This window comes from Cnephaeus nilssonii, assembly GCF_951640355.1.
Source record: "Cnephaeus nilssonii genome assembly, chromosome: 8".
In the NCBI taxonomy this organism is placed as follows: domain Eukaryota; kingdom Metazoa; phylum Chordata; class Mammalia; order Chiroptera; family Vespertilionidae; genus Cnephaeus; species Cnephaeus nilssonii.
In genome coordinates, this window is record NC_137079.1 from 8,575,341 (window position 1) to 8,601,416 (window position 26,076).

At 51.6% G+C, this 26,076-nt stretch overlaps 1 protein-coding gene across 4 annotated transcripts in view; it reads right to left on the reverse strand.

Moving 5' to 3' along the window:
• The window catches only part of ACSL1 (acyl-CoA synthetase long chain family member 1), a 61,213-nt gene that overhangs the window by 14,974 nt on the left and 20,163 nt on the right, over window positions 1-26,076 (reverse strand). For all 4 annotated transcript variants that reach the window (XM_079778458.1, XM_079778455.1, XM_079778457.1 and 1 more), the window contains exons 2-10: window positions 24,994-25,220; window positions 15,062-15,176; window positions 11,460-11,524; window positions 8,136-8,237; window positions 6,255-6,354; window positions 5,901-6,079; window positions 1,753-1,785; window positions 1,552-1,603; window positions 926-999 (exon numbers count right to left, since the gene is read on the reverse strand). In XM_079778458.1, the coding sequence (XP_079634584.1) occupies window positions 926-999; window positions 1,552-1,603; window positions 1,753-1,785; window positions 5,901-6,079; window positions 6,255-6,354; window positions 8,136-8,237; window positions 11,460-11,524; window positions 15,062-15,176; window positions 24,994-25,188 (915 nt within the window). In that variant the 5' untranslated portion in view covers window positions 25,189-25,220. The remainder of the gene's footprint in view (window positions 1-925; window positions 1,000-1,551; window positions 1,604-1,752; window positions 1,786-5,900; window positions 6,080-6,254; window positions 6,355-8,135; window positions 8,238-11,459; window positions 11,525-15,061; window positions 15,177-24,993; window positions 25,221-26,076) is intronic.

Sequence of the window (26,076 nt, forward strand, 5' to 3'; positions counted from 1 at the left end):
CAGGCAGTGAGGGTTGACTCCTGGGTGGAAAGTATATCCCAAGGGAGGGGTGTGGGACTCAGAGGGTGTGAGTTTAAGTGCCAGTGAGATGGACCTTCTACACCGGCAAGATGCCCATTCTCCCCAACCAAGAGGCGCAGGCTCCTGCCACAGACAGAACCCACAGAGACCGAGCGCGCAAATTACGCAAACCGTGCCAAGGGTCTGAGAGAGAGGCTCACGCTGTTCAATAGCAACTTTCTAAAGCGCAGGTTTGAAATATACCCTCGGTGTCATGGACTGCATGGTGCCCACCCCCCCACCAGCCCCCTCCAAACTCATATGCCGAAGGCCTGACCCAATGTGACCATATTTGGAGATAGGGCCATTGGGAGGTAATTAAGGTTGAATGAGGTCATAAGGGTGGGGCCCTGATCCAAAAGGACCTGTGTCCTTGTAAGAAGAGGAGACACCAGAGACCTCTCTCAACCTCCTTGTGCACAAGAGGAAAGGCTACGAGAGGCAGAGCGAGAAGGCGGCTGTCTACAAGCCAGGAAGAGAGCCCTCACCAGAAACCGAATTTGCTGGCACCTTGATCATGGACTTCTAGCGTCCAGAACTCTGCTGTTTCAGCTGCTCAGTCTGGGCTCTTTTGTTATGGCAGCCCACGCAGACTAAGACACTTGGATAGCAACTGAAGTTCGAGGCTTTAGTCCTTCTGATAAAATGGAAGTCAAACTGACCATAAAAGTAATAACAACTCAAAACCTTCAGCAGCAGCTAACGTTTCATTGCCAACTTAAGGGAGTTATTTCCCCCCCACTGGGATAGGAGATACTGTAAAAGCACAACAGACTCATTTCTCCCCTGCCTTTACCACTTCCATTCTCGAGGCCTAATGCCAACCAGTGAACATGAAGAAAGATGGCAACATCCCAAAGTTTACCTCTGTCACTTTCACAAACGCAGAGGAGTCGCTCACTATGTTCCGATGAGTGATCATTGCTCCTTTGGGGTTGCCTGAGGAACACACGTGAGCAGAACCAAGTCAGAGGACAGAAACTCCATCCAAAAACGAACGACAGACACAGAGGACGCCCAGAAACCCTCCACGGTCAGGGCCTCAGAGGCCTCAGTGTCAGGTACACCCAGGAGAGCCAAATGTTGAGTCACATAAATTCCTGAGCGATCTGCAAGCCTTTCCATGAAACTCAGTATCGTAAACAATCTTGACTACGATGGGCAAATTTTGGAGGGTGTGTGGCAATAGGAGAAGAAAAACCAGGAGTTAGTTTGTATTTCTGTAAGTCACTGATACGGTTTGTGTCTCAGGATGATGGGTGACCTGTCACCTTCAATAAATGGTTGAGGAAATACTTGACACTCAGATTCTGAAAATGCCTCTCAGAGTGATAAGAAGATAGCGTCTCAACCACTTCCGTCTCTTCTGCCTTCGGTCCATCTACAGTTCAAATAACTCGTCCTCAAAGGAGGCAGGGAGTACACACTGGCAGGTCACTCAGAATCAAGTCCAGGCAGGTCACTCAGAATCAAGTCCATTGCAAAACTTACCTGTGGTTCCACTTGTGAAACAAATGACTGCAAGATCCTCAGGTGCTGGAGGCTGCAGCACATTAAAGAAGGAGAAGAAAGCGGCATAAGTCAGAACAGACAACTGTGAGCCATAACCCATCGCCTACCATTCCTGCTGGTCTCTGAGGCGACTAGCTAGTGGAACGCCAGGGGACGGTGGCGGGCCCGACAGACTCTTACCTTGGGCTTCTTCCTGTTGGCCCTTCCCAGGTCCTGAAGGAAAGAGAAAAACATCTCAAATGGACACTTTTCTCAATGTAAAGCAGAAGGTCACATCAAGTCCCTCCACCTGACTTCGCTGTGGGATTCACTGACGGCTGCTCAAAGACAGCATACATTTCTATTACACAAACTACGGCAACTTAAATCAACCTGAACCAAAAGACATAGCCGCTGCTCTCTGAAGCCACTGTCCAGACCCCTCTCTTACACAAGACTCTGTAAGTGGTATCAGGATGGCCTTTGCACTAGGATTTATTCAAAAGACAGGAATCAGAGTGTTTCATGATCGATCTCCTGGCCCCCACTCCCTGTTCTGGCCTTTCACGAAACCCAGCTCCTGACGGTCACCAAAGAGCTGGCTGCAGATGCTCAGCCCGGTCCCCAAATCAGAGCACAGCAAGGCACCTGCTCACCCCATTCTGCATAACGAACACCTCCATCCGGAGAGAGAGAGAGCCAGTCTGCAGGTTTCAGTGCCAGCCATTCAGAAGCCCAAGCCCCGCACTCCCCGCGTGGGGCGGAGAAAGGACCCGGGACCCTCTGACTACCAAACAGGCCGGGACGGAAGGGTTAAGGCCGCTCCAGAATGGACGTGAAGGCTACGAAGGACGGATTCGCCGTGGCCCGTCTGGCTCAGTAGTTAGAATGTCGGCCCACAGACTGAAGGGGCTCGGGTTCGATTCCGGTGAAGGGCATATACCTCGATGCCCAGCCTGGGTCAGGGTGCGTGCAGGGGGCGACCAATCGATGTGTCTCTCTCACATCGGTACTTCTCTCTCTCTGTCGCTCCCTCTCCCTTCCACTCGCTCTAATAAATCAATGGGAAAATATCCTCAGGTGAGGATTAACAACAAGAAGAAGGACGGGTTCATTTAGGAGCTGCTCCCACCAAGGGCTCCCTTTGACACGGGTCAGGTTACTGCATGAAGCAGTTTCTGTGACTTCAATCTCTATCAGTTTTAAAATGAACTCTGTATATTCTTTTCCCATGGAAATAGAACCGCGTCAGTGGGCACACGGAGTGCGCACACCTCGATTAATAACAATCACATGGGTGCGCGCAGGCCTCAGTGAGTTTCTGTCCAGCGCACAGTTTTCAACCGTTTTTCATCTTCTTTACATTTTAAGTTACATGCATAGCAGATCGCTGATTAAACACACGAATACTAACAGCCAAACGGAAGCCAACAAAAAACTAAATCAATGAGAATTCCCTCATTTTTTTCCCAAAATAATCTTTATCAGATCTAAATTCCCATTCATCCATTTAAAATTCTTACACAACTTCTTGAGATCCCTAATTCTTCAAAAATTGATATTAAATCAAATAAGCAGTAGTGATATGCAACTTAGCTCTCAATTTATTGGGAACTGTGATAGGCAGTTAGACAGAGAAAGGTTGGTGAGCCAAGTACAGAAACTCACCAGGGCAGAAAGCCCCGGTGCCTAGCAATGGGCAAAACCGGAAAAGCAAGGACCTCACCCCCAGGGTAACCTCCTCCCCAGCAGATCCTGGTCCAGCGTTTGGACCTCCTGGCCTTTCCTCCCTAGAGATAACGTCTAGTTGTACTTCAGCTCCAGGCCCAGAAAAGCAGCAAAACCAGACCAGCGGCACTGGATAACGACCCCCTGCCCAGCCCGCCAGCAATCAGTAGAGAGGGAAAGCTGGTGAATATTCTACTGAGACCCTCCCCTGGGACCGCCCCTGAACTCCCAGCCTTAAAAGCTGTTAGGAGGGAGGACTCTACATCCACACCTTCCCCTCCCCTCCCGGTCTCCTCCCCGCCCCCCAGGCCCTTTGTCCTTCCCTTCCTCTCTCCTAAGCTCCAGGCCCTTCTTTTGCCTCCCTAACTTGTTTCCTGAGCTCATTTCTTCCTCCTCTGTGGTTTTCTGAATAAATGCTCTTTGGTATTTGGTCTTGGCCCTGATTTTTTTCCTAGAACTCAAGTACAGAAGTTGCTGAACTTACTGACCCAACACCTGGTGCGATATGGCCACTTACAGAACCATGTTATCCAAACTAGTGCACTATTTGCCAAGAAAGCTTCATGGCCTGACACCTGTCTGATGTGATCATTTAGAAGAAAGCGCAGTAATCGTAAAAGTAAACAACTGCCATCTTTAGGATCCAAATGCCAAAATAGAAGAGCTGTAAACAGAAAACACTGAATTCGGTTAATGATTAGCACACTGTAGTTCTAAGAGTGATGAAATCTGCAACCTACTGAAAATGTATTCAATAAAAGACTGATGGATGAGTAGAGAACAGAGTGAGGGGCAAACATGTGATTACACAAATACATTAAAATGTTAATTGCAGACTTTTGGTGGGTACATGGCCATCTATAGTACTATTCTTTCAACTTATTTTCATGTTTTAAAATTTTTATAATAAAATATTGGAAAAAATGCAAACATTCCAAATACCAATATTTCTATTTCTGATCACACATAAATATATGGTAATATAAACGTGTTCACAATATCAGCCATAAAGCTAATTTTAAGTAAGTCTGTGTCGACAGGTGATTACTACAATTAGTGGGGGACACACGCTCAGGTATAAAAATGTCAATCACTATATTGTACACCAGAAACTAACATAATATTGTATACCAACTATACTCACATTTAAAAAGGTACGACAATAATGAAATCAACAGAGGTGTGAGGCGTCAACTAGAGATACATGTAACAACTTTTACAATAAACGTAAGCTTTTACAAGGCCAAGAGAAGTTCATTTCTTTGTGAGCAAAATTGTAAAACAAAATATGAATCAAATTACAGAGGTAAGTATAAAGCAATGTCTTTTATAAATAAGGACTTTAATATAAACTTTATATTATAATCTTCATTCATCCATCTACACTTTTAACCTTAAAATTACTTCTTTATCATATAGTAGTCAAAAAAGACAAAAAAATTCCTGTGTGTGTGTGTGTTTGTGTTGGGGTGGTTAGGGAGGAGGAGGAGATGGGGGAAAAGAGATTACATTATTATGAAAGGGGATGACAAGTGAAACAACCCAGTTTAACACCTATTGGCTCTTATGGACTCATGCTCCATACTGCTGTGTGTATGTGTGTGAGAGTGAATGTGTGAGTACATGTGTGGCTATGACTGTGTGTATGAATGTATGTGTGTGTTTCTGTGTGTGATGTGTGACTGTGAGTGTGTGTGTGTGTGTCTGAGTGAGGCAGGAAGCTCTGTTACAACAAATGACAGTTTCTCTCTGACGTCGAAGTTCCCCAGGAAAGGGTTGATAGATCCTTATTTAATATAGCCCCGATGCTTTACAGAAAACCATACATAAATTTTAAACCCTATTTATAACAGATCCAGGAAAGCACACAAGGTTTTCAGAAAGGGAACTGCTCACTCTACGCAGCCTATTACTTGCTGTGATGTGTACATACAAGGTCCCCCTCCTGCCTGCAACTTGGGATTGAACTCTAATTTCCAAGCCAACGGGGAGAATCAGCTTCTCACGTGAGCTGATGCCTAACAGCCAATTTCAGTGTGAGCCGCACTCATTTTCCCAGAATGGTTACCTTTAACGTTGTAATGAATGTGAATCTGAAGAAATTTACTATGAAAATAAACCAAATCCAACATCCCTGCTGGAAATTCACCAGGCCTCTACAAAAGCAATTTTGGGAAAAAGAATAAGGAGGCGGATGTCCATACCTGGCTCTGTTTTAGACACAAATCAGAGAGTAAAAGGCATTTAACCCTTTGCACTCACTTGCTTTTTTCTCTATTCCTTTATTCTAATGCTAACCGTGTGGAGTCACATTCAACATCCGAGTGCAAAAGGTTAAAGCCTAAAGAGGCACAAAGCTCAGTCCCTGCCTGCCACTGAACGCCACGTTTCCCGCCTTCACTGGCGCGGCGTGTCCGGCTCTGGAATAAACGGGTGAGCACTGCGACTCGCTGGAGGAGAGGACTCTGTCAGGTGGGACAGTGACTCCGGGCGTGCACGTGGAATTCTTTTCACACGAGGCAGGAGTTTCTGCTCCGTGTCGCTCATGGCTGAGGCACCAGCCAGGGCTGAGCCGGTGTGGACCCTGGGACCCCTCCAGACCTGGGCAGAGCAGGACTCACCTCCATGGCCTTCATGCTGATGATCTCCACCCCGCACTTCTTGCCGCGTTCCAACAGATCGCTGCCGTAGGAGTCCATGAGAACTACGATTTTAAGGCCGGGGGTCAGCTTATTTTCTACACCGTCCAATAGCAGGTTGGCCTTCTCTGGCTTGTCCACAAAAACCAGGGAGAGTTCAGCTGGAAAACAAGAGGCACAATGAGCAAGATGCTCTGGAAAATGAGCTTGACTGTATAATTTTTTAAAAGGTAGATGGACATTTAAATATAAAATCCCTTTCAAATCAAATATAGGCAAATGTCAATCACGGAATCTAACAAGGAGGCCAGTGTCCACCCACAGGCCACAACGTACCTTTGTTGACGATGTAAGTGATCGCTTCGGTTCCCAGGGTGTCATAGAGGGGAACGACCACCATGGAGTACGCAAAGCATCCCTGCTCAATGATCACCCACTAGACAGACAGGAAGGGTTGGGAGAGAAAACGACACATCATCACGGAACCACTCCACGGAGACCAACACTAGACCCAAAGTGCACCTGCCACTACATGCCAGGCCTGCGAGGGATTCACAGTGAGGACCAAACACTAGCCCCTGCTTAGGAGGAGGTGCCATTTGCTGGGAGAAGGAGGCAGCTGTGAAAGGTAATTAACAAGACAAGCCAGTGACTCGGAGCCCCGAGGGCCACCTTTCTGGGGGAGTAACTGAGCTGCCCTTTGCAAGAGCAGCACAATGTGGACAGATGGAGAGAAAGGCAAGGAGATCCCAAGAGCGGGGACTGCAGAATGAAAAGCAGGAAGGAGGTCAGTGAGCCACTGGCTGGCCTGGAGGTCCCTGAGGGAGTGGGGGCCAGAAGGCTAGCCGTGGGCGGGGGCAGGCCCCTGGCTCAGGAGGCGCCTGGCTCTGGTCCCCAGGCGAGGCACGGCCTCTGGGGCTTTCTCAGAGAAACAGTGACTGTGGACGGAGGAAGGTCAGTCTGGCTGAGGCGGGCACTAGGTGGGAACGGGGAAGGAGGGACGCACTTGTCCAACAGGAAAATTGCTCTGGCAGAATCTCCCCAGGATAGGAAGGACGTAAAGAAGTGATGCAGTAACTGGTCATCTGGTCTCCAAACTCGGCAGCCACAAGTCCTCCTTGACTGCGCTCCCATAATCCACTTGCCCTCTGACCACACTTAGCATGTTAGAGAGAAAGCGTCAACGTGTGGGGCTGTCTTTCTTTACACAGTACCTCGGAGAGGACCCAAGTCACTGCTGTACTTCGGTGCCTGGCACAGTGCCTTGGCATATAGCAGGTACTCAATAAACATTTGTCAAACTAACTCATAAATACAGGAAGAGAACTACTTCTTACAACAAGGACTGTGTGTCCTAACTGTAGATTCCTTATAAAAGTTCCCTAAAACAAAAATTGTGGGTGTGTTCATGTGAATAGGTTTCACTTCAAATGGAAGAAATCAAATTCCACGAGCCTGGAAATGACCCTGCTGCGGAAAACGCTGTCTTTCCCTTGGCAGGACATAAGACACAAAGGAGCCAGTCTAATTTATAGAGCAGCTGGCAGCACATGGGTTGAGCCAGCAAACCCTCTGGACACACGTAGGTCTAAGAATCAACTGGACTCCTTCAGGCAGGTGCGTGCCCTTTCGCACGGCAGCTACGCCATGCATCTGTTCACTCCCACCACCGGCAGCGCCTCCAAGACAGGGGCTCACAGAGGCGCCGTGGCTGGGCCCAGACAGCGGAACAGCACCCCGGGAGGCCACACTCAGGCCAGGCCACGCTGAGGCACTTGCCCCGGGGCCCGTGGTATTTTACGCTTCGTAACCTGAGAGGGAAAAGGACGTCCTTCAGAGAGAAAACGTGAGTTTGCCACGGACAAAACTGTATGCCAGTTTCTTTGGAAGTCATTAACGCTACTTTTCTAATCACAGAAGACTCCTTTGTTAGTTATCTGTTGGAAGGACTTTGTTTGGGAATCTGGTTTGAAAAAGCAGAGCCAATCGTGTTTAGTAAAGTGATTTCCCCCCTCCCACCTAAAGGCTAAGCAGGCCTTGGCTTGGGGTTTTACACGTGTAACTTTCTAAGGTGGAAGCCAAAGCCACATTCTCAGGAGAAGTCAGACCACAGATCTGGTCCCCAGCAGGGGCAGGTGTGGCCTGACTGGCTCTTCTGGCTGAGAACGCTCAGAGCCGCGGACGGACGGTCGGTCGGTCGGGGCTGCGGGGCATTACCTCAGGTCTGTTCTGGGCAAAGATGCCGATGTACTGGTCGGGGGCAGCCTTGAAGCCCTTCTGGATCAGCGCCGAGCCCACGCACTCTGACATTTCCGCAACCTGGAGTGGGAGAGAAGCAGCGCAGCTCAGGCCGGACCCCAGGAGCAAAGCTGGGGCAGCGGAGCAGCACGCACAGAAGGGGGTGAGCAGAGGCACCTTCGGGGACGCATCCCGAACAGCACGGCTTCCTTCCCGGGACTCACCCCTGACCTCACGGGCCTCCTGCAGAGCCACGGCTGCAGCCACAGGGCAGGGCGGCCCACCCAGGCCCGGTCATACTTCAGTTTTACAGAGTCCCGTCAAATTACAAAAGGAATACAGGGACGCAGATTTTTATTTTGTATTTATAAAGAGCAGCAAAGCAGCCAAAACTTGTCATTTGGTATCAACACAGAAACAGCAAGTTTGGGGAAGATCTTTTAAAAGAGTAAGAAAGTTCTTCTCACTGGGCTCTCCAATTCCATTCTTGAGACTTCATTCTTAGGAAATAATTCAATCTTAAAGGGAGGCTTAAAAATGTTTATGTACAAAGACATATATTTCAAAATTACCTGCTGGGGTGGGAAACCCTTTTTTCTGCCAACAGCCATTTGGCTATTTATAACATAATTTGCGGGCCATACACAATGATCAATTTAAAAATTAGCCTGCTATATTTGGTCAAACATTTAATTTACTAATCATCTGGTCTTGGCAGGGCCAGACCGAATGGTCCCGTGGGCCTATACAGCCCGTGGCTGGACGTTCCCCACCCCGGAAAAGTGACAGAACTCCAGGGGACGAGAGCCACGGCTGGGTTAGGTACAGATGCACGTCTCTGGGAAATGCCATACAGCGCGTACATATTACAGTTATGGAAACCACACCAAACTTAGAATATGTGCAACAATCCTAAGTAAAAATACACAACAATGCATATTATTATTACAACCAAATAAAAATAGGTAGGTTTATAAAAAATGAGGCAGGACTATATACTTGCCCCATCCTCTCCCCATTCCTGCCCAAATTAACTAAAAAAAGCTTTTAAAATCTTTAAAATTGGAGTTCTCTCCTTTCTTCTCAGGAGCGCTCTGGGCTCCCGCCCACACCACAGGGGGTAAAGCACGCCTATTGTTCCCAGAATGCGACCGGCTCTGCCACATACGCCCATCGTGGCTCTGCCACAGAGGGTGACGTTAGGATGCTAGTCACCACCACACCCCGTGGCTTTTCCCAACCATCGCTGGCACTACGGGACGGGAACATGGGACGTGCCCGCAGTGTTTGCAGAGCTCCCTGGGATAACATGCGTGACTTTCCGTCTCTAGAAGGAGGGTCCATACCTTTCTTCGAAAGGGGTTGCTGCCCTCAAAGGCCAGAACCCCCAGGTAGTGAAAAACAGACAGAAATGCACAAATCCAAATGGGCGTCCGGTGAGCCCAGTGTTTATGTCCACCAGCCCGACGAACAGGTACAACACAGAGGTGAACACCTTCAGAAACCCCAGTGAGCTTCAGTCTGCTCAGAAAAACCCAGCCTGCAGTGGGGTGTTCTCGCTTCCCGCAGACACGTGAGAGAAGCAATGTGGGAAAATATCGCTGTACGTAACGCGACACAGGTAATCCAGAAAGCACCTGAGGATGCTGCGAGGCCTGAGAACAACACGCAATGTTGTATGTGCAACACACACACACTGTCTTTGCACCACATGCAAAAAGGAGGGATCTCGAAAACTACTATTTGAACACTATTATTTGGCTTTGGGAAGGCAAACAAAACAGCAAAATCCATCCAGTCACGCTTCCACCGTTCTTGCCTCTTTGCCCTCTCTCTCGAGATACCCAAGCAAAGCCTTGGACCAGGCGTCCTCAAACTACGGCCCGCGGGCCACATGTGGGTGTTTTTGCCGTTTTGTTTTTTTACTTCAAAATAAGATATGTGCAGTGTGCATAGGAATTTGTTCATAGTTTTTTTTAAACTATAGTCCGGCCCTCCAACGGTCTGAGGAACAGTGAACTGGCCCCCTGTTTAGAAAGTTTGAGGACCCCTGCCTTGGACCCCGCTGATGCTCAGACGAGGGAAGGGAAGGACGCTGTGCGCTGGTATTGGGAGACATAAAGCCTGGCTCCTGAGCTGGCTCTGTGGCTCCTAACGACAACCCCTCCACATGCACACCCGGACGACAGCAACAGGCCCACACAGCCTGGAAGGAGGAAGGCTGCGTGCGCACGGAGGCCCAGGTGCCCGCCTGGAGCAGGGAGCACTTCCTGGCAGCTGCGCTGGGGACAGAGGCAGCCTGGCCGCCACCACCAGCTGCTCCTGCGGGTCCGCGGCTCCACGGGGACCGAGGAGAAGCACGGGCGTGTGGACTCATGGGAATCACGATAAAACTACAACTAAAGGGCAGTGTCCTCCTGCTCTGCTACCGGCCACTCACAGACCACTACTGACCAGCCGCACGTGGACGAGGTGGGGCTGCGGAGGGACACGCGTGGGAACAGCCAGGTCCCCGCGTCCTTGGTATTCACGATGAGCACAGGCGTGTGTCTGTGCGGCTGTGGGTGGCGGCCCTGGGGTGACAGGTCGCAGGGGTCCCACGCTGGCCAGGACGCACCGCTGAGCCCCACACCAGGTGGCACGGACCCCACTTCTGGCCCTGCTTCTGCCCCTAACCAGCTGGGACCATGGCCAGCCCATCCCTTTCTGGGACCCGACTTTCTCCTCTACAAATGAGGGTTACTCTGTATTGGGGCTTCTCACCTCTCCCAGAACCTCTCACGGCAGAGAGGAGCAGTCCTATCCCTCCACGGGTCTAGGGCGGAGTCGCCTGCTTCAACACATTTCTAGAATTTTATGTTCAAAATTATACTCTACTGCACAATGCATCCACATTGGTTCCAAAATACAGTGCTTAAGGTCTGGCCGGAGAGCTCAGTTGGTTGGAGCGTCGCCCTGATACACCAAGGTTGCGGGTACCATCTCTGGTCAGGGCACATATAGGAATCAACCAATGAATGCATCAATACGTGGGACAACCAATTGGTGTCTCTCTCTCTCTTCCCCCTGCCTCTCTCTCTAAATCAATCAATAAATAAAAAAAAATTAAGTACTTTGAACCACCAGCTAAATCGGTTCACTAGTTTTCCCCAAATCTTTGTGTCAGACTTCCCCATCCGGATGCTGCACCTTTATCCTAAAGCTCTGAGCTAGTCAGGCACATGCGTTCTGCAGATGGCTCCCAGAACCCACACACTGAACCGCTCCAGCTGTGCAAGGCACCCACAGAGCCCGAAAACTCACCTGCTTGTAGGAAAGCCATTCATAGGGCTGGTCTGGCTTCCGAGAGCCCAAGCAAGGGCCGTTATCTAAAAAAGGAGAAAGCAATGGGTGTAACACACATCAACAGCTCAAGTTGTAGTCCACCTCGTCCTACAGTCTCCGGTAGACTCTGGTGGTCCTCAGATTAGAAATAATGAGTTCAGGTGGGAAATAATTCTCCCTGGGTTTTGGTTTGATTTTTTTTTTTTGCTTGTTTATTTATTTCTATTTTGTTTCTTAAGTGGGACAGGAGAGGAGGAAATGAGAGGAGAGAAGGCATATGCAAAAGTTAGGAAATATCAGGATGTGTCCTGACTCCCACTTAGGTACCTAATAAGCAGAAAGACCCTTATTAATTATATGAATTATTCACACTAACGGCTAGCTCACTAATAAATACAATCGAAGTTATTTACATTTGGAATTATACATGTTCCTTTCTACAGATGGATCCCAAGCGAACTTTATGCTCAGCTGTAGTTGTGGGAGGGAAAGGCTACGTTCACCGGGGAAAAGCTGCCGCGTTCAGACGGTCAGAGGTGACCGCACACAGGAATGCGTCCCAACGACACCAGGTGTGCCAGCAGCTGTGTGTGCTGGGCCTGCGTGGCTCCTCCGGGGAACCGGACTGAAGCTGGAAGCGTTGTCACCTCCCATCCGACCGAGGCCTCTACACTTCCGCTCTGAGACCTAAGACATCTGGCTTCGCCATCCTCTGTTTGAGCCAGCTGAGGGCTTCCTCTCTGGGGTGGGGGCCCGGAGGAAGGGGGAGGAAAGGCAGAGCGTGGCCCGCTCCGGGCCCTGAGGAGTGCGGTGCGCGTGTGGGGTCCAGAGTCAGTGGTGAGGACTCAGGCCGTCCTGAGGCCCGGCTCCGAGGCCGACCTGACCAACACAGCGGAGAGTGCCCAGGGCCTTGTTCTCAGAGCCTCTTCAGCCCACAGGGGCTGCAATAAAGGCCCGGCTGCCGGGGGTCAATAAGTGGGTCCTGGGGGTGATGCACAGAGCACAGTGAACCAAACGGTACTGTGTGTGTGAAAACTGCTGAGAGAGCAGATCTTAAAAGTCCCATCACAAGCAAAGTCTGTAACTGTGTGGTGTTAACTACTCACTGTGGGTGTCACTGTGTTGTGCACCTGAAACTAACACAATGTTGTATGTCAATGTCATCTCCAAAAATGAAAAAGACCGACAAGTTCCACCAGATGTTGTTTTCAGGTGGAAAAGGAAATACAGTGGCCACAAGAAATAATATTTATTTACTCCTCAAGAAAAGGGGCGGGCCATCTACAGCCAGGGCCAATCAGGCCTGCCACCTGCTCTTGTAAACACACTTTTTGGAACGCAGCCCCACTCATTCCCTTACGTATTATCGAAGGCTGCAGCTGAATCGCTGAAACAGAGACCAGATGGCCCCAAACCCCAAAACATTCACTATCTGGCCCTTCACAGGAGAAGTTTGTGGATTCTAGCTCTAGAACAGTGGAGTGAGTCCCAGGCTCAGCTGGGGAACTTAAAATATGTACTATACCCAGGCCCTGCTAGCAACATTCCTGACATAATCGGACAGGGATGGGGCCTGGGCCTTAGTATTTTCAAAAGCTCCACACACCTCCCCCCCACCCCCCGGCCCATGACCCTGCAGTGCAGCTGGGGATGGGAACCACTGAACAGGGATCACAATCTTTGCAAACCGCGCCCCGGCACAGCCTTAAAATACCAGGTCTAAAAACTCCCGGCTGGCTCTGCCATCACTCAGCAAACTCCAACTATCTAGATGCTGGTCACGCTCTCCTGTGGAAGGCCAGTCTTACGGCAGCCTCGGAAAATTAAAGCTTGGAATAAAAAGCTCCTCTGGGGAAAGAAAAAAGAATAAAATAACCTGTAAAGCAACCCCCTTCAATCAGTGTAAGCTAAAAACACTGAACTTATTTTTCTTCAACTTCTCTGAAACATTCATATAAGTCCTTCATTTTCCAAGTAGGGAACGTGACCCCCAAAAGTTACGTGACTTAACATCAGGGGACACTCAGAAGCATGACGTAAGTCTCCATCCTCCTAGATCCGTGGTTGGCAAACTGCGGCTCACGAGCCACATGCGGCTCTTTGGCCCCTTGAGTGTGGCTCTTCCACAAAATACCACGGCCTGGGCGAGTCTATTTTGAAGAAGTGGCGTTAGAAGAAGTTTAAGTTTAAAAAATTTGGCTCTCAAAAGAAATTTCAATCGTTGTACTGTTGATATTTGGCTCTGTTGACTAATGAGTTTGCCGACCACTGGCCTAGAGGAAGCCCATCCTCTGCTAATAACGGGAAAAATGTATGTATATTTACACACATGTGTGCTTTGTGGTGGTGGTAAATGACACACACACACACACACACACACACACACACACACAGGCATATATATATTTTTCATGTGCCCTTACGTTAGGCTGATCTACCTTCTATTTATCCTCATAGACAAACCCTTACCCTGATACTAACTCTGAAGAAACCTGTCAATTCAATAATCTAGAAGTACGCTTGCTTTCTCTTTAGAGTGGGGCTTAATGAGTGTGCTGCAGGAATACTGGGGAGACGCAGTGAACCCAGAGTCCAACTTGCCAGTGTCAAGGAAAAGCCAGCGGCACCTCTCGCGCACACATCACAGGCAGCATGTGGGGGACAGAGGGCAATAGCACCACAGTGTGTGACCCACGGAGATTACGGTCTAACCGCCCACAGATTTAAGTAAAGCGTGGACCCCAAGGACCATTTCTAGGGAGGAACCTGGAGCAAGCAAAAGCGAAGAGACTAAAGCAAAAGGAGGGGTGGGGGGTGCTGAGGGGTGTGTGCCAGGCTGTGTCGGTGCCGAGAGAAGAGACGGCTGCCCTGGTCGAGGAGCAGCGCTGACGGGACGGAAAGGAGGCGGGTAAAGGGTGCGGATGCTGGGAGGGGGCGGGCAACACCGCCCTGAAGGAAGGGGATGGGAGACGATAGCCCAGGAAGGCGTTACAGAAAAGGAGAAATGCAGCCTGAATTCAGAGGGTTAGTAAGAATATGCCACGTGCCCTGGCTGGGCGGGAAGAACAGGCTCCGTGATGGGTGGGGAGGGGAGGCACAGAGGCTGGCGTCCTGGGAAGTGCCCGTGACGAGCTGGACGAGGGCTGGGAGGGAGGGCAGGTGCGGGACATCGGGGTCTCTGCGGCCACGGTCAGTCCCTAAGGGCCGGCCCGGCTCCCCAGTGCCCCTGATGGAGCACTGCTTCCTCGGGACGCCAGCATTCATTCCTTAAAATACGAGTCTCCTGATCAAGAGCTTTGAAAAAGACCGGCCCAGGCCTGGTGAGGCGGGTCTGGTGACCGCAGGGAACGTCGGCCCACAGTGAGCGAGTGTGCGGGTGACTGTAAAATACACGGCTCGCTGAACACGTTTGTACGTGGAACCCACGCTGCTGCCACAGGGACCGTCTGGAGGGGCCGGTGGGCGCTGGGTCTCTCTCTCTGGAGGAGTCACGGAGGCGAGGGAGGCCTGAGTGACAGGAAGAGGGGTCACTCCTGAAGGGAGCCCTTCAGCGTCAGCACAGAAACTCAGTCGGTGCTTACTCGACACGTGGATGCCCCTCTGGAAGCCTTCGTATAAGGTTCTGACGTCGTCATAGAAATACGCCATGGGCTCGTCACTGTCCAGGAGCGTGGATCTCCGCGCGCCATCGCTGCCCTACGGACACAGACAGACAGGTGAGCTCGTTAGAAGAAAGCATTAAAACAAACAGCCTGACGTGCCCGCCCTCGACCCCAGGGCCCTGGGGAGCAGCTGCCAGTGAGCGAGCGGTGCCTGCTGAATGCCCTGAAGGGAGGGAGCGGCAGGGGACCCATCCGGGTCGGCTCGCAGGGAAATGACGTGCCGTTCGGTCTCGCTTCCATACGTCATCTGAAGTATGTTTTACCGAAGTATAGCTGACCATGTTCTCTTGGAGGTCATTTCCACTGTTCCCTTTGCCAACTGCACTGCACTTCGCTGGGAACTTTGGTTTCTCAGAGCACCTGCCAGTTGCGATCATCGGCTGTGAGACGCAGGAGGTGCAGACCCGTCTGTGCACGTGTGTCGCGCACACTCACAGCGACGCAGAGCGGATGCCGCGGTGCGCCCTGCTCTGGCTGCCCTCACCCGCTGGCTCAGTGAGCACACCTGCCCAGCAGCCCAGTCACCTGACGGGGCAGTTGTTCTCACCCTGTGAGCTGCTGCGCCCTCGGGGCCACAGACACTGCAGGGGGTCCAGATACAAGCACTGAGGAGTCAAAGGTCAGCTCCTGTGGGGCCGGAGCCTGCCATTCTGTGTAACTCCAGAGCGGGGCCTTCACCGCTGCAAGGCCAGGAAACCCTTTCTTGGGGAAATGAGACGGACGGTGCCAGCAAGAAAGGACAGTTCAAAGGGGGGAGGAGTCGCTGCTGGCTGGAGGTGCAAAAGAAGGAGACAGGCAGGCCTTCGCGAAGAAGAGGCAAAGGCCTGGGTCTCGGAGAGCAGACGGGCTGTGCAGGCAGAGCTGGTGGGAAGAGCCACGTGGAGACCCGCCCTCAGGTAACGAGGGCCAGACATGTTTGGGTGGGTTCCTTTTCTTGTTGTGTTTTTTTAAAAAAATATTTTTTAATTGATTTCAGAGAGGAAGGGAGAGGGAGAGAGAGAAACATCAATGATGAGAGAGAATCACTGATTGGCTGCCTCCTGCACGCCCCCTACTGGGGATCGAGCCCACAACCTGGGCATGTGCCCTTGATGGGAATGGAACCGTGACCTCCTGGTTCATAAATCGATGTTCAACCCCTGAGCCACACCAGCTGGGTTCTTGTTGTTGTTGTTTCTTTAAAGATTTTTAACATTTTTTAAAATTTTATCTTTTTAAATACATTTTTATTGATTTTAGAGAGGAAGGGAGAGGGAGAGAGAGAGAGAAACATCAATGATGGCAGGGAATCATTGACTGGCTGCCTCTTGCATGTCCCCCACTGGGGATTGAGCCCGCAACCCCGGCATGTGCCCTTGACCGGAATCGAACCCGGGACCCTTCAGTCCGCAGGCCGACGCTCTATCCACTGAGCCAAACCAGCTAGGGCTTCTTGTTGTTTTTTAATTATAATTCTTCTCGCCTCCTCCCACATGCTCCCTTTCCTCCCCTCCAAGTTGTCATTCACATGGTGAAAAAGTTCTGAATAACACCAAGGACAAAATGACTGGCCCCTCTTCCCAGTGTGCTGAGTCTCTTCCGGGCTTTCTCTGTGTGTTTACATTTATATGCCTTCTTTCAGTCTCCACTAGGCGCTACATATGTGTATTTCAGTCTTGATCCAAACCTGCTAATGATTTTCTGGAGTAAATATCACCCAGGCATATATCCTATCTTCACACACTCTTCTCTGACTTGGCAGAAGCTTTCTCGTACCTGTAGGCACGGTACCAAATATAGTTAGTAATTTAGAAAGCAAAGCAGTTATTCTTCGTGTGCACAAAGATGGAAACAGAATCACGTGTCATTATTGCTTCATCGCTAAGTCTGTTTTCCCTTCTGTAAAATGGGGATACCATGTGTCCATGTCCAGGGTTATTTTTAGTTAACTACAACTTTCCTGTTTCCTGTAAAATATGAACATGTAGACCGTGACTCAGACACCCTATAACATGCCCTAACTACAGTAACGGTCCTTCTTAGCCAGTATCTTTGCTACAAACAATATTCAGATTAGAATTCAGAAGCAATTTTGTGGCTTTATTGTTAGATTCAGAAACCTCTTCAACCCAGGAAGCCACCAAAAGACCCAGGGCATCGTGAGGAGGCAGGAAGAGAAGAGGGACGGGGAATGAAATGCCAGAGAATGGGGAGAAGAAAAGGCTAAGAGGAGGAAGAGGCGTGAAAAGCCTGGTGCCCAGGAGCCCTCTGCCTGAACAAAGGCCTCCTGGCCACGCTGCCTGCACCGCGGGGCCTGAGGCACAGGCAGCCTGGCCTCCACAGGGAGGGCCTGCTGACGCTGCTCAGTGTTTTGTCTACAAAAGCCATGCCCCCCCCCCCAACTCCCCCCATGCCCTCTGCTGAGTCGTGACCACACCTGTCAACTGCGAGATGAGAATCAGGGGATAAGACACAGAGCTTGCTCTGGAGGAGCCTGACGCGTGTCCTTACGTGACCTGAGGGGCTCCAATGAGCACGGCTGAGCCAAGAGCAGGGAGGAAGTCAGAGTGAACAGACAGGAGCAGCCTGGAGACTATAGGCCTGGCTCGCCCTGGAGCTGAGGCCTCGAAGGATGACCGGGGGATGCACTGCCCTGGTAAGAAAAGCATCTCACCAGCCCTTGGCCAGATCCCCCGGATGAGAAACTCGGGGGCTGGGGCTCAGCAAGCCCTCCGAGAAATCCTAAATCCACGCGCAAGTGGGAGGCCTGAAGGTCCCCAGCAGGGAAGTGGTGACGATGGGTGATGCCTGAGAGAGAAATCCACAAGGAGCGTGAGCAGTGTGCAGAGCAGGCGGGGAGAGACGGGGGAAATCCACAGCCATGGGCCTGGTCTAGGGCGGCGGCATGTGGAGATGGGGAGAAGGTGGGTGCTGCAAGCACGGAGCCCAGTGGATGGGATTGGCAGGCAACTGTGTGTGGAGAAAAGAAGGGAGAGGTGGAGGACTGAGAAGACAGTGCGTCCGTTTTATCAAAAATAGAAGACTGGGAACTGGGGGTAGGTTTGAGAGAAGAGATTAAGCTTAGCTTTCGATATGTGGTGACCATATCCCTTCAAGATAGGTCAGCTTCCCAAAGTTCATTTTGGGAATCCCTGCTGTAGGATATGATTTGATAGCGAACTTCTGGCTGAAGAATTCTGCGGTGAGGTTAATTTTTTGCTGGTATATAATCCTCAGGACTTTGAGAAACATGGAGGTGAAACAGTCAAGTCGAAGTTAAAGGAGTTAATGATATCCCAAGTACCAGGAAAGCCATCCTCTCAGCAGCATACCCCGAGGACAAGGGATTTCTTGTTGTTCTGGTTAGCAATTAGAAGAATTAGCTGAAGTCGGAAGATGAACAGCACATGGGTGCCATGCCAACGTAAGGCCTAGGGGAGGAGGGGGAAAGGCCGCATTGCCACGTGGCTGTGTGGCACGCTCTGTAATTCCACGGGAAGAGATGGAATGAATTAGGGGTGGCGGAGACCACGCAGCACGATCTGTCGCTCTTGAAATGACCACATGTTCCTGTAAAGATGCATTTTCGATGTGCACACACGTGGCCATGCTTCCTGAGCGAAAACGCTGCATGTAAACGCGAGGTGTCAGGACCCCGGTCACTCCCACACGGGGCGAGGGATTGTGGCTGCGTGGTGGGGAGCACGTTTGTGGCCACTGGACTCAAAACACCTGCGTGTGCCACAGAAATCGAGCCATTTCAAAAGCCGGGGGTTTAATTCTTGGGTTATTCAAGCGCGCGTGCCTATTTTTAGGACCGCCCACTTAAATAAATTTAAAAAACTTCAAATTTGGCCTTCTGGACCTCTGATATAATCTGCAGATTGGGGTTGGGGATGGGGGTGTCAGTTTTGCTCAAGAAACAGGGTGAACTGAGCAGCTAACCCCAATCAAATGTTCAGAAATCAGTAAGACTGCGAGTCAGGGAGGGTTAGGGGCCTTTTATTTCTTCTGCTGTGCACTTCTTCCATGTGGCCATATAATTTTCCTTACCCTGCTCTGCCCCCTAAGGAGAGGGTGGGGGCGGGGCAGGGAGAGGAAGAGGGACACAGGGCAGAGGTAGGAGGGGAAGGAAGAGAGAGCAGAGGAGGAGGAAGAGAAACCGGTAACTTCTAAAGAGACTGTCGAAGACTTGGCTGGATTTTAATGTTAAATCCATCTGGGCGGGGGGCGGGGTGGGGGGAGGGGGGCACGACGGAAGCAGCAGGTGGAACCACAGTCCCAGGGAGTAAAAGTGACTCATTCTGTCCTCTTTCCAGGATCCTCCAGCACTTCCATCCCATAGACGCTCACGGCCCAGACCACCGTCACCTGCTTCTCTCTACCGACAGGCACACGCTCCTTTTCCATCCAGGGACCTGCAGCGAGGCGTCCGGCCCCAGGTCTCATACCCAGCAGCTCTAGATCTCTGAAGTCAAACCAGGGCCTTGAAGGGCCAGCCCACAGCGACCCTCCCGCCACACGTCCTGAATGACAGTGGACAGGACATTAAAGGCATACCTAGGCTCCCCATATGCTGAGCCGTAAATGCCACAGGGTAGCCCTGAACCCTCAGATCCACTATGTCCGCTCAGCATCTAACCAGCTCACTTCCCGAGATCCCTTGCACCCAAGCGAGCACAGAGAGGGCAGGACCATCACAGCGACAATCTACACCAGCTCCGGCGCTGCCTGGAGCGGGCAGGTGAGTGCGTCCTTACTGAGCGCCTGCTACAGGCCAGCCTCTTTGCAGAGGAGAAGAGGGACCGAGGGGGGGCTTTCTTGCTTCGGTCCCACATCCAAAACATGGGGGAGCCGATTCAGGCTCCGCTCCTCGGCCGCCTGGTAAGTTATGAGACTTGTCTGCGCTTCACAAGCAGGTTCAGAGCCAGGCCCAGACCACCGCTGCCTGCCTGGTGATTTGGCTCCTCAATGCTCTCCCCAAATCCTCCGAGCCTTTGCCCTTTCCATTCTCCGGTTCCCAACTCCCCGCGCTCCCACTGTCCCCATCAGAGGATTCCCTTAGGGATGGGGAGGCTGGCAGGATTAACAAGCTGGTTCTACGCTGCTACGCACACCTCGGCCTCAACCACCCTCAGAAGGGAACATAGTACCCCACCCCTGGGAAAGGGGAGAAAGTTTAGAGCCACAAAATCCAAATTCCCACACACACACCCTGTCCCATACACCTGCCGTTTAGAACGCGTGAGGCGTCCCTCGCTCCTGAAGCGAAGGCTGCAGGGCCCAGGGCCCAGCGCTGTGCCTTGCGGCCTGAGAGAGGTTGGCGTGACCCGGGATTTGTGTCCAGAGGCTGGGAACGCTCACGTCCGTCGCTTTCCACTTGGCACAAGTTGAACCTGCTTCGGGGAGGCTATTTTTAAACTTAGTAAGCATTACAGCCCTCGCCAGTTTGGCTCAGTGGATAGAGCGTCGGCCTGTGGACTGAACGGTCCCCGGTTCAATTCCGGTCAAGGGCACGTACTTGGTTGCAGGCTCCTCCCCAACCCTGGCCCTGGTCAGGGCTCGTGCAGGAGGCAACCAATTGATGTGTTTCTCTCACATCGATGTTTCTCTCTGTCTTTCCCTCTCCCTTCCACTCTCCCTAAAAATCAATGGAAAAATATCCTCGGGGGAGGATGAACAAAAAAACAAACGAGCATCACAGCCCACATGACAGCACACGTGCTCCCGGCTGGATGAGGTCGGGAAGTGGCATCATTTCTACAAAATGACACTGTGTTTTCAGACCTGCTTCACCGTATTCCCATGCAGTGACCTTGGGCGTTTCTTCCCGGCTAAAAGGAACCCAGGATGTTTTTTCTAAAACCATCCCCCTCCCTGCTTGGAATTCCTGAAGGCAGCGACTTGGTACTTCTGTGGCCTGGTCACGGCTCCCAGCTCAGAAACTCCCCCCCAGTTCTCTGTACCGCCCGCCCCTCCCCTTGGAGCCCATCCACCCAAAGCCGCTTCCCATGACCAGCGAACCCTCTACCACCGCATTCGAAACACTAGTCGCTTTCAAGTTAGCGGCCAAGTCCAACAACACGGGGAAACCCAGTTGTTCCCTACAATGTGAGTTTCGTAAGAAAAAGTAAGTTGGCCAGGTTTTCATCATTATTAAAAAGCCCCAGGTTTTAGGAAAGGTGCAAAAGTTACCTACCGGTATAAACGTGCTGATGTCTGCACACTCCCAGAATAACTCATCTAGGCGAAAACTCCCCCTAGGTACCCCCTCTCCAGCCCCCTGGTTCCCGGCCTGCCTTGTTGAGGGTGTAGGGTGAGGAGAAGGCCCCCCGTCTTCACTCCCGTTCCTGACAGTTTCTGATCCGATGTCCCATATGTGCAGAACCCCAGACCCCGTTTCTGACCTGACCTGCCCCTTTTCCTCCTCTCACTTCCATCACCGCCTTTAGATTCATTTCCCTGCGCATCCATTTTCAGAAGAGCCCGCTCCCAGGATCAAGAGCTTTGGCCACTGACCCTTCACATTTATCTAGGAAGACCCAAATTTTCCCTCCTGTCCTTATGCATGGCCCCTCCAGCCACAGGTGTGATACGTAACTGCACTGCGATGAAGGCAGCGCGCCCGGGCTGTGCACCTTCCACCGACTGGCCGGTGCAGCTCCCCCCTGGACGGTGGTTTGCTCAGGTGCACAAGTGAGGGGTGACCGAGGAGACCCTGACAGAAGAAAACTGGCATTCACTGAGCACTTCCCGGGGGCCAGGGAGACCCCTGCGTATCTCCACGCGGTCCTCTTAACAACGTGCGGGGGGAGGCACTGGCACCCCGGTCTCCCAGACGAGGAACCTGAAGGTCAAAGAGGCGGGAGCACTTGCCCACGGCTGCCTGGTCCAAGCAGAGCAGCGGTCCGGCCTCAGCCACCGCTCTCTGGCCGGGTCCCTTCCAGCTCCAACGTGCTCTCCTGCGTCCCCACTGCAACCGCCGTGGTCTGTGCCCTGACCTCCCTCCTGGTTTCCAGTCACCCCAGGGAAGATCATCTTCCCTGGGGGCATGGGGACCACAATCCCAGAGAACAGACTGAGACCAGCTAAAGCTGGGAAATTCCCATGGCCAGTGCGAAAGTGATTGGGGGGGGAAAACAAGCACAAAAATTTGCCTCTGTCGTCTGCTCAAAGTCATGGAGCAGCAGCAGCAAACTCCCTTTGGAGGATGGAACCCTTCCCTGACCCGGGGAAAGGCGGCCCTCACCTCCCTGCTGCAGGCTGGGGAGCTGACACAGTTCTCTAAACAGGATGCTGAGCAGGCCACGCTCGCACATTTAAAGGCAGTGGATTGCCCGGCTGGTGTGGCTCAGTGGCTGAGTGTCGACCTATGAACCAGCAGATCACCATTTGATTCCCAGTCAGGGCACATGCCCGGGCTGTGGGCTAGATCCCCAGTGAAGGGAGTGCAGGAAGCAGCCGATCAATGATTCTCTCTCATCATTGATGTTTCTCTCTCTCCCTCTCCCTTCCTCTCTGAAATCAATAAAAATCTATTAAAAAAAAAAAAAAAGACACTGGATTCCGTTGCTAGCGCCAGCGTCCCTGTCCATTCTACAGTTTGTCTTTATTGCCGTCCTGCGCAGGTGCAGGGCGTGAGCGCTAACGTCCGTCCTCTGTACGAGCCAGATGTGTGAAAGGACATTTCACCAGCTGTGACTTTTATAAAAGACCTCAGTGCTGCTGCTTTAAAAGCGTGTAGCTGAGAAACAGCCAGTGTGGGCAGGGAGGAGATGCAGCCAAACCCCAAAGAGCAGACTCTCCTCATTTTAATACCCAGCAGAGTTTACGGGGAGAGGAGGGTGCAGACCGCGTGTGTGAGATGGGAAGTGGGGGTGAGAGTGGGGACTGGCACAGGGTGCTCGCTTGTTCTCCAAGGAGGAGCGAAGCGACAACATTTTCATCGGGCGACCAGCCCTGCCAGATACATAAGCTCCTGATTAATACTTAATGAAATGAATTAAGTTCCTCTTTCTGCCACAGAAGCCCGTATGATGAGTGCGCTCTAGACAAGCATTTATAACTACTAAGTATCCTCCAAGGCTAATCTCAAATCCAATATTTTAAGATGGTCTTTTAGAAATGCAAAGCAAAGTTTGTAAACCTAAGACCTACAAATTCTGAAAATCTGAGCTAAATCCATTTCTAAGAAAAAATCAGGAAGCCTGTATACCAGGTAGTGAAATTACAGATTCTAATTTTCTTTCTGCTTATCTGTAGTTTTAAACTGACCTACAGTGAAAATGTATGAGTATTTTAGTAAGACTCAGTGACTTCATGCTAAGCTGGAACTTAAAAATCACATTGTAAGTGCTTCCACAATTTCTCATACAAGAAATAAGAATTAGGCAATTTTTACAGTTACTGCTAAATTATAAACATCTTTTTAAAAAATATATTTTTATTGATTTCAGAGAGGGAGAGAAAGATAGAAACACCAATGATGAGAGAGAATCATTGATGGGCTGCCTCCTGCATATCCCACACTGGGGATCGAGCCCATAACCCGGGCATGTGCCCAGGCTGGGAATTAACCTTGACCTCCTGGTTTGTAGGTCAACGCTCAACCACTGAGCCATGGCGGCCGGGCTAAACTCTAAACATCTTAAATCTGCACTGGCCAAGCCCTCTTCTCACGGCGAGGGCAACGCTGCGGGGAGACAGCAGGTCCTCCGCCGGAGAGAAAGCATGCCCCAGACCCGCTCGTACCTGCTAGAACGTATTAGATTCTGCTCCTCACTGGTATGTCATTAGCTGAGGTGAGATATTAAGCTGACCTTCTCTATCGAAATAAAGTATCTTAAAGCCATCTTTCCTCAGCAGTTCACTCCTTCTATTCTTACATTTTGACATGAATAAAACTGGCATATCTTTTATATTTTACGAGTGTCACATTAATGAACCCAAGAAATTGTCTAAAAGAACTAAAATCCTGTAAGTAACAAGAAGCTATATTTAGAAGGGCCCCCTCCCCCTCCCCCACACGCCTGCCCGCCGGGAGGGAGGCCTTTCACCCACATCTGAGAGCAGGGAGTGAGGCAATTCTGCCATTTTCAACACTGCTTTTCATGTAAGTCGACGGCACCGCGCACTGGAAATGCACTCGGGGTCGGGCAGGGCAAGGGTCACGCCGCTCGCTGAGCACGCGCTCGCCTTCCCCTCCGTTTCTCCTGACCAGGGGAAGGTTCCAGGCGGAGGAAGGAGCCGGGGCCAGTTCCATTTCCTCCGCCATCCCACCCTTCGGCCCGCGCTGTGGAGGGCGCTGTGGAGGGCACCCTCCGGTGTGTTTTCCTAACAGTGACAGCATGACCTTCCCTTTGCCCGAGGGATATAGCACTCAGCAGCGCAAGCTCAGATGCCCCGGGTGTCCCATCGTAGCTCTGTGGCCGCGTTATTCTGGCAAGTTCTATTTGAAATCCCAGAGTCCCTTTCAATGGCTGGGGATGTGTTCTAACTTTCAGATACAGCACAGGCGAAATCCTTCTGTCTGACAGGCGTTGGACAACCCTCTTCTCTGCTGGAACACAGGCCTGCGAGAGCTGGGGCCCTGCCTGTCGCTCCTGTCGCAGAATCTTGGGGCGACCGCGGTGCCAGTGCAGGGGAGAGGCTCCGGGGACTTCTGGAATGAGCCCCTGCGTGACGATGGGCACCCAGCCCACACCCCTCATCTGTCCCTCTGCCCGACGCTCTGGCCTCCACCTCCACTTACAATCATCGGCAAACGTCTGTTTGTTGGGTACATCTTCCCTTACAAAGCCCCCATAAGCAATCACGTCTGATGGGGCGTGGCTAGTCTGGGAAACCCACAGGCAGGCCAGCCCCCCACTTACCGCCACCTCCACCGACTGCATCGAGAGGTCGCATGGCGGCTTCAGGGCCCGGGGCCGCGTGGCGTACCAGAAGGTGGTGAGTGCCGCGAACGCGCCGAAGCCCATGAGCGTGTTGGTGGGAAGCGTGCGGACGTACTGGCGGACGTCAGCCAGCTCTGGCATCCGAAAATACCGGAACAGCTCGTGGGCCTGCATCGTCCCGTGCCGGTGGTGCCCTACGCTGGCTTCTGTCGGGAGAGAAAAACGCCATGTTCATTCCGGGGAGGACTCCTGCAGGTCCCAGAGCCGGCACGGCACCCGCGGGCACAGCCTCACGGCCCAGGTCTCCTCCCGGCTGGTGACCCCAGATCTATAAAGCTCCCTTTAGGAAGCATTTACCTCTATCAGCCTGTATCCAGTTTCCATGAACCACACTTAAAAATGTTTACGCACAAAGAATTCCTGCATGAAATGCTCAGCTAAGAGGCATAAGTCACCGTCCTCTCCCTGATGGGATACCTCTGCTCTCCTCCACTGCATCACAGAGTCACTGCCACCAGCACGGCCCACGGGGAGAGGAGGGAAGAGGCACACACAAGCCCAAACCACCCAGGGCCGCCGGCTTTCACTTTCCCCACAACAAGCTCCCAACTGGCCAACAGCCCGCGGTCCAATGTCAATGTGTGTCTCCGCCCCCGCCCTGCACCACGAGAGCAGCAGCAGTAGGTGCATGGGGAACCACAGCTGGCTGTTCCGATAAAATAACTTCCTTTGTGTTCCTCAGCGTAGCGTAGCTAAAACATAATGACAAGTCAGCACGCAGAAACCGCACACCAACCACCGCACACTCGGAGAGAGGTGATAGCACAGTATTTGAGAAAACGGATAGAATAGTATTTAAGATCCCAGATTCTAGAACCAAATCCTGCCTCCCCAGCTCATTAGCTGTGTGATTTGGGACAAATGACTTCACCTCTCTGTGCCTCCGTTTCCTCATGGGTAAATGGAGATGGGAAATATTAACCTATCTCGGAGGGCTTTGGTAAGGACTAAATAATTCACATAGAACTCAGAATGGTGCGAGGCACCGGAAAGTGCTCCATA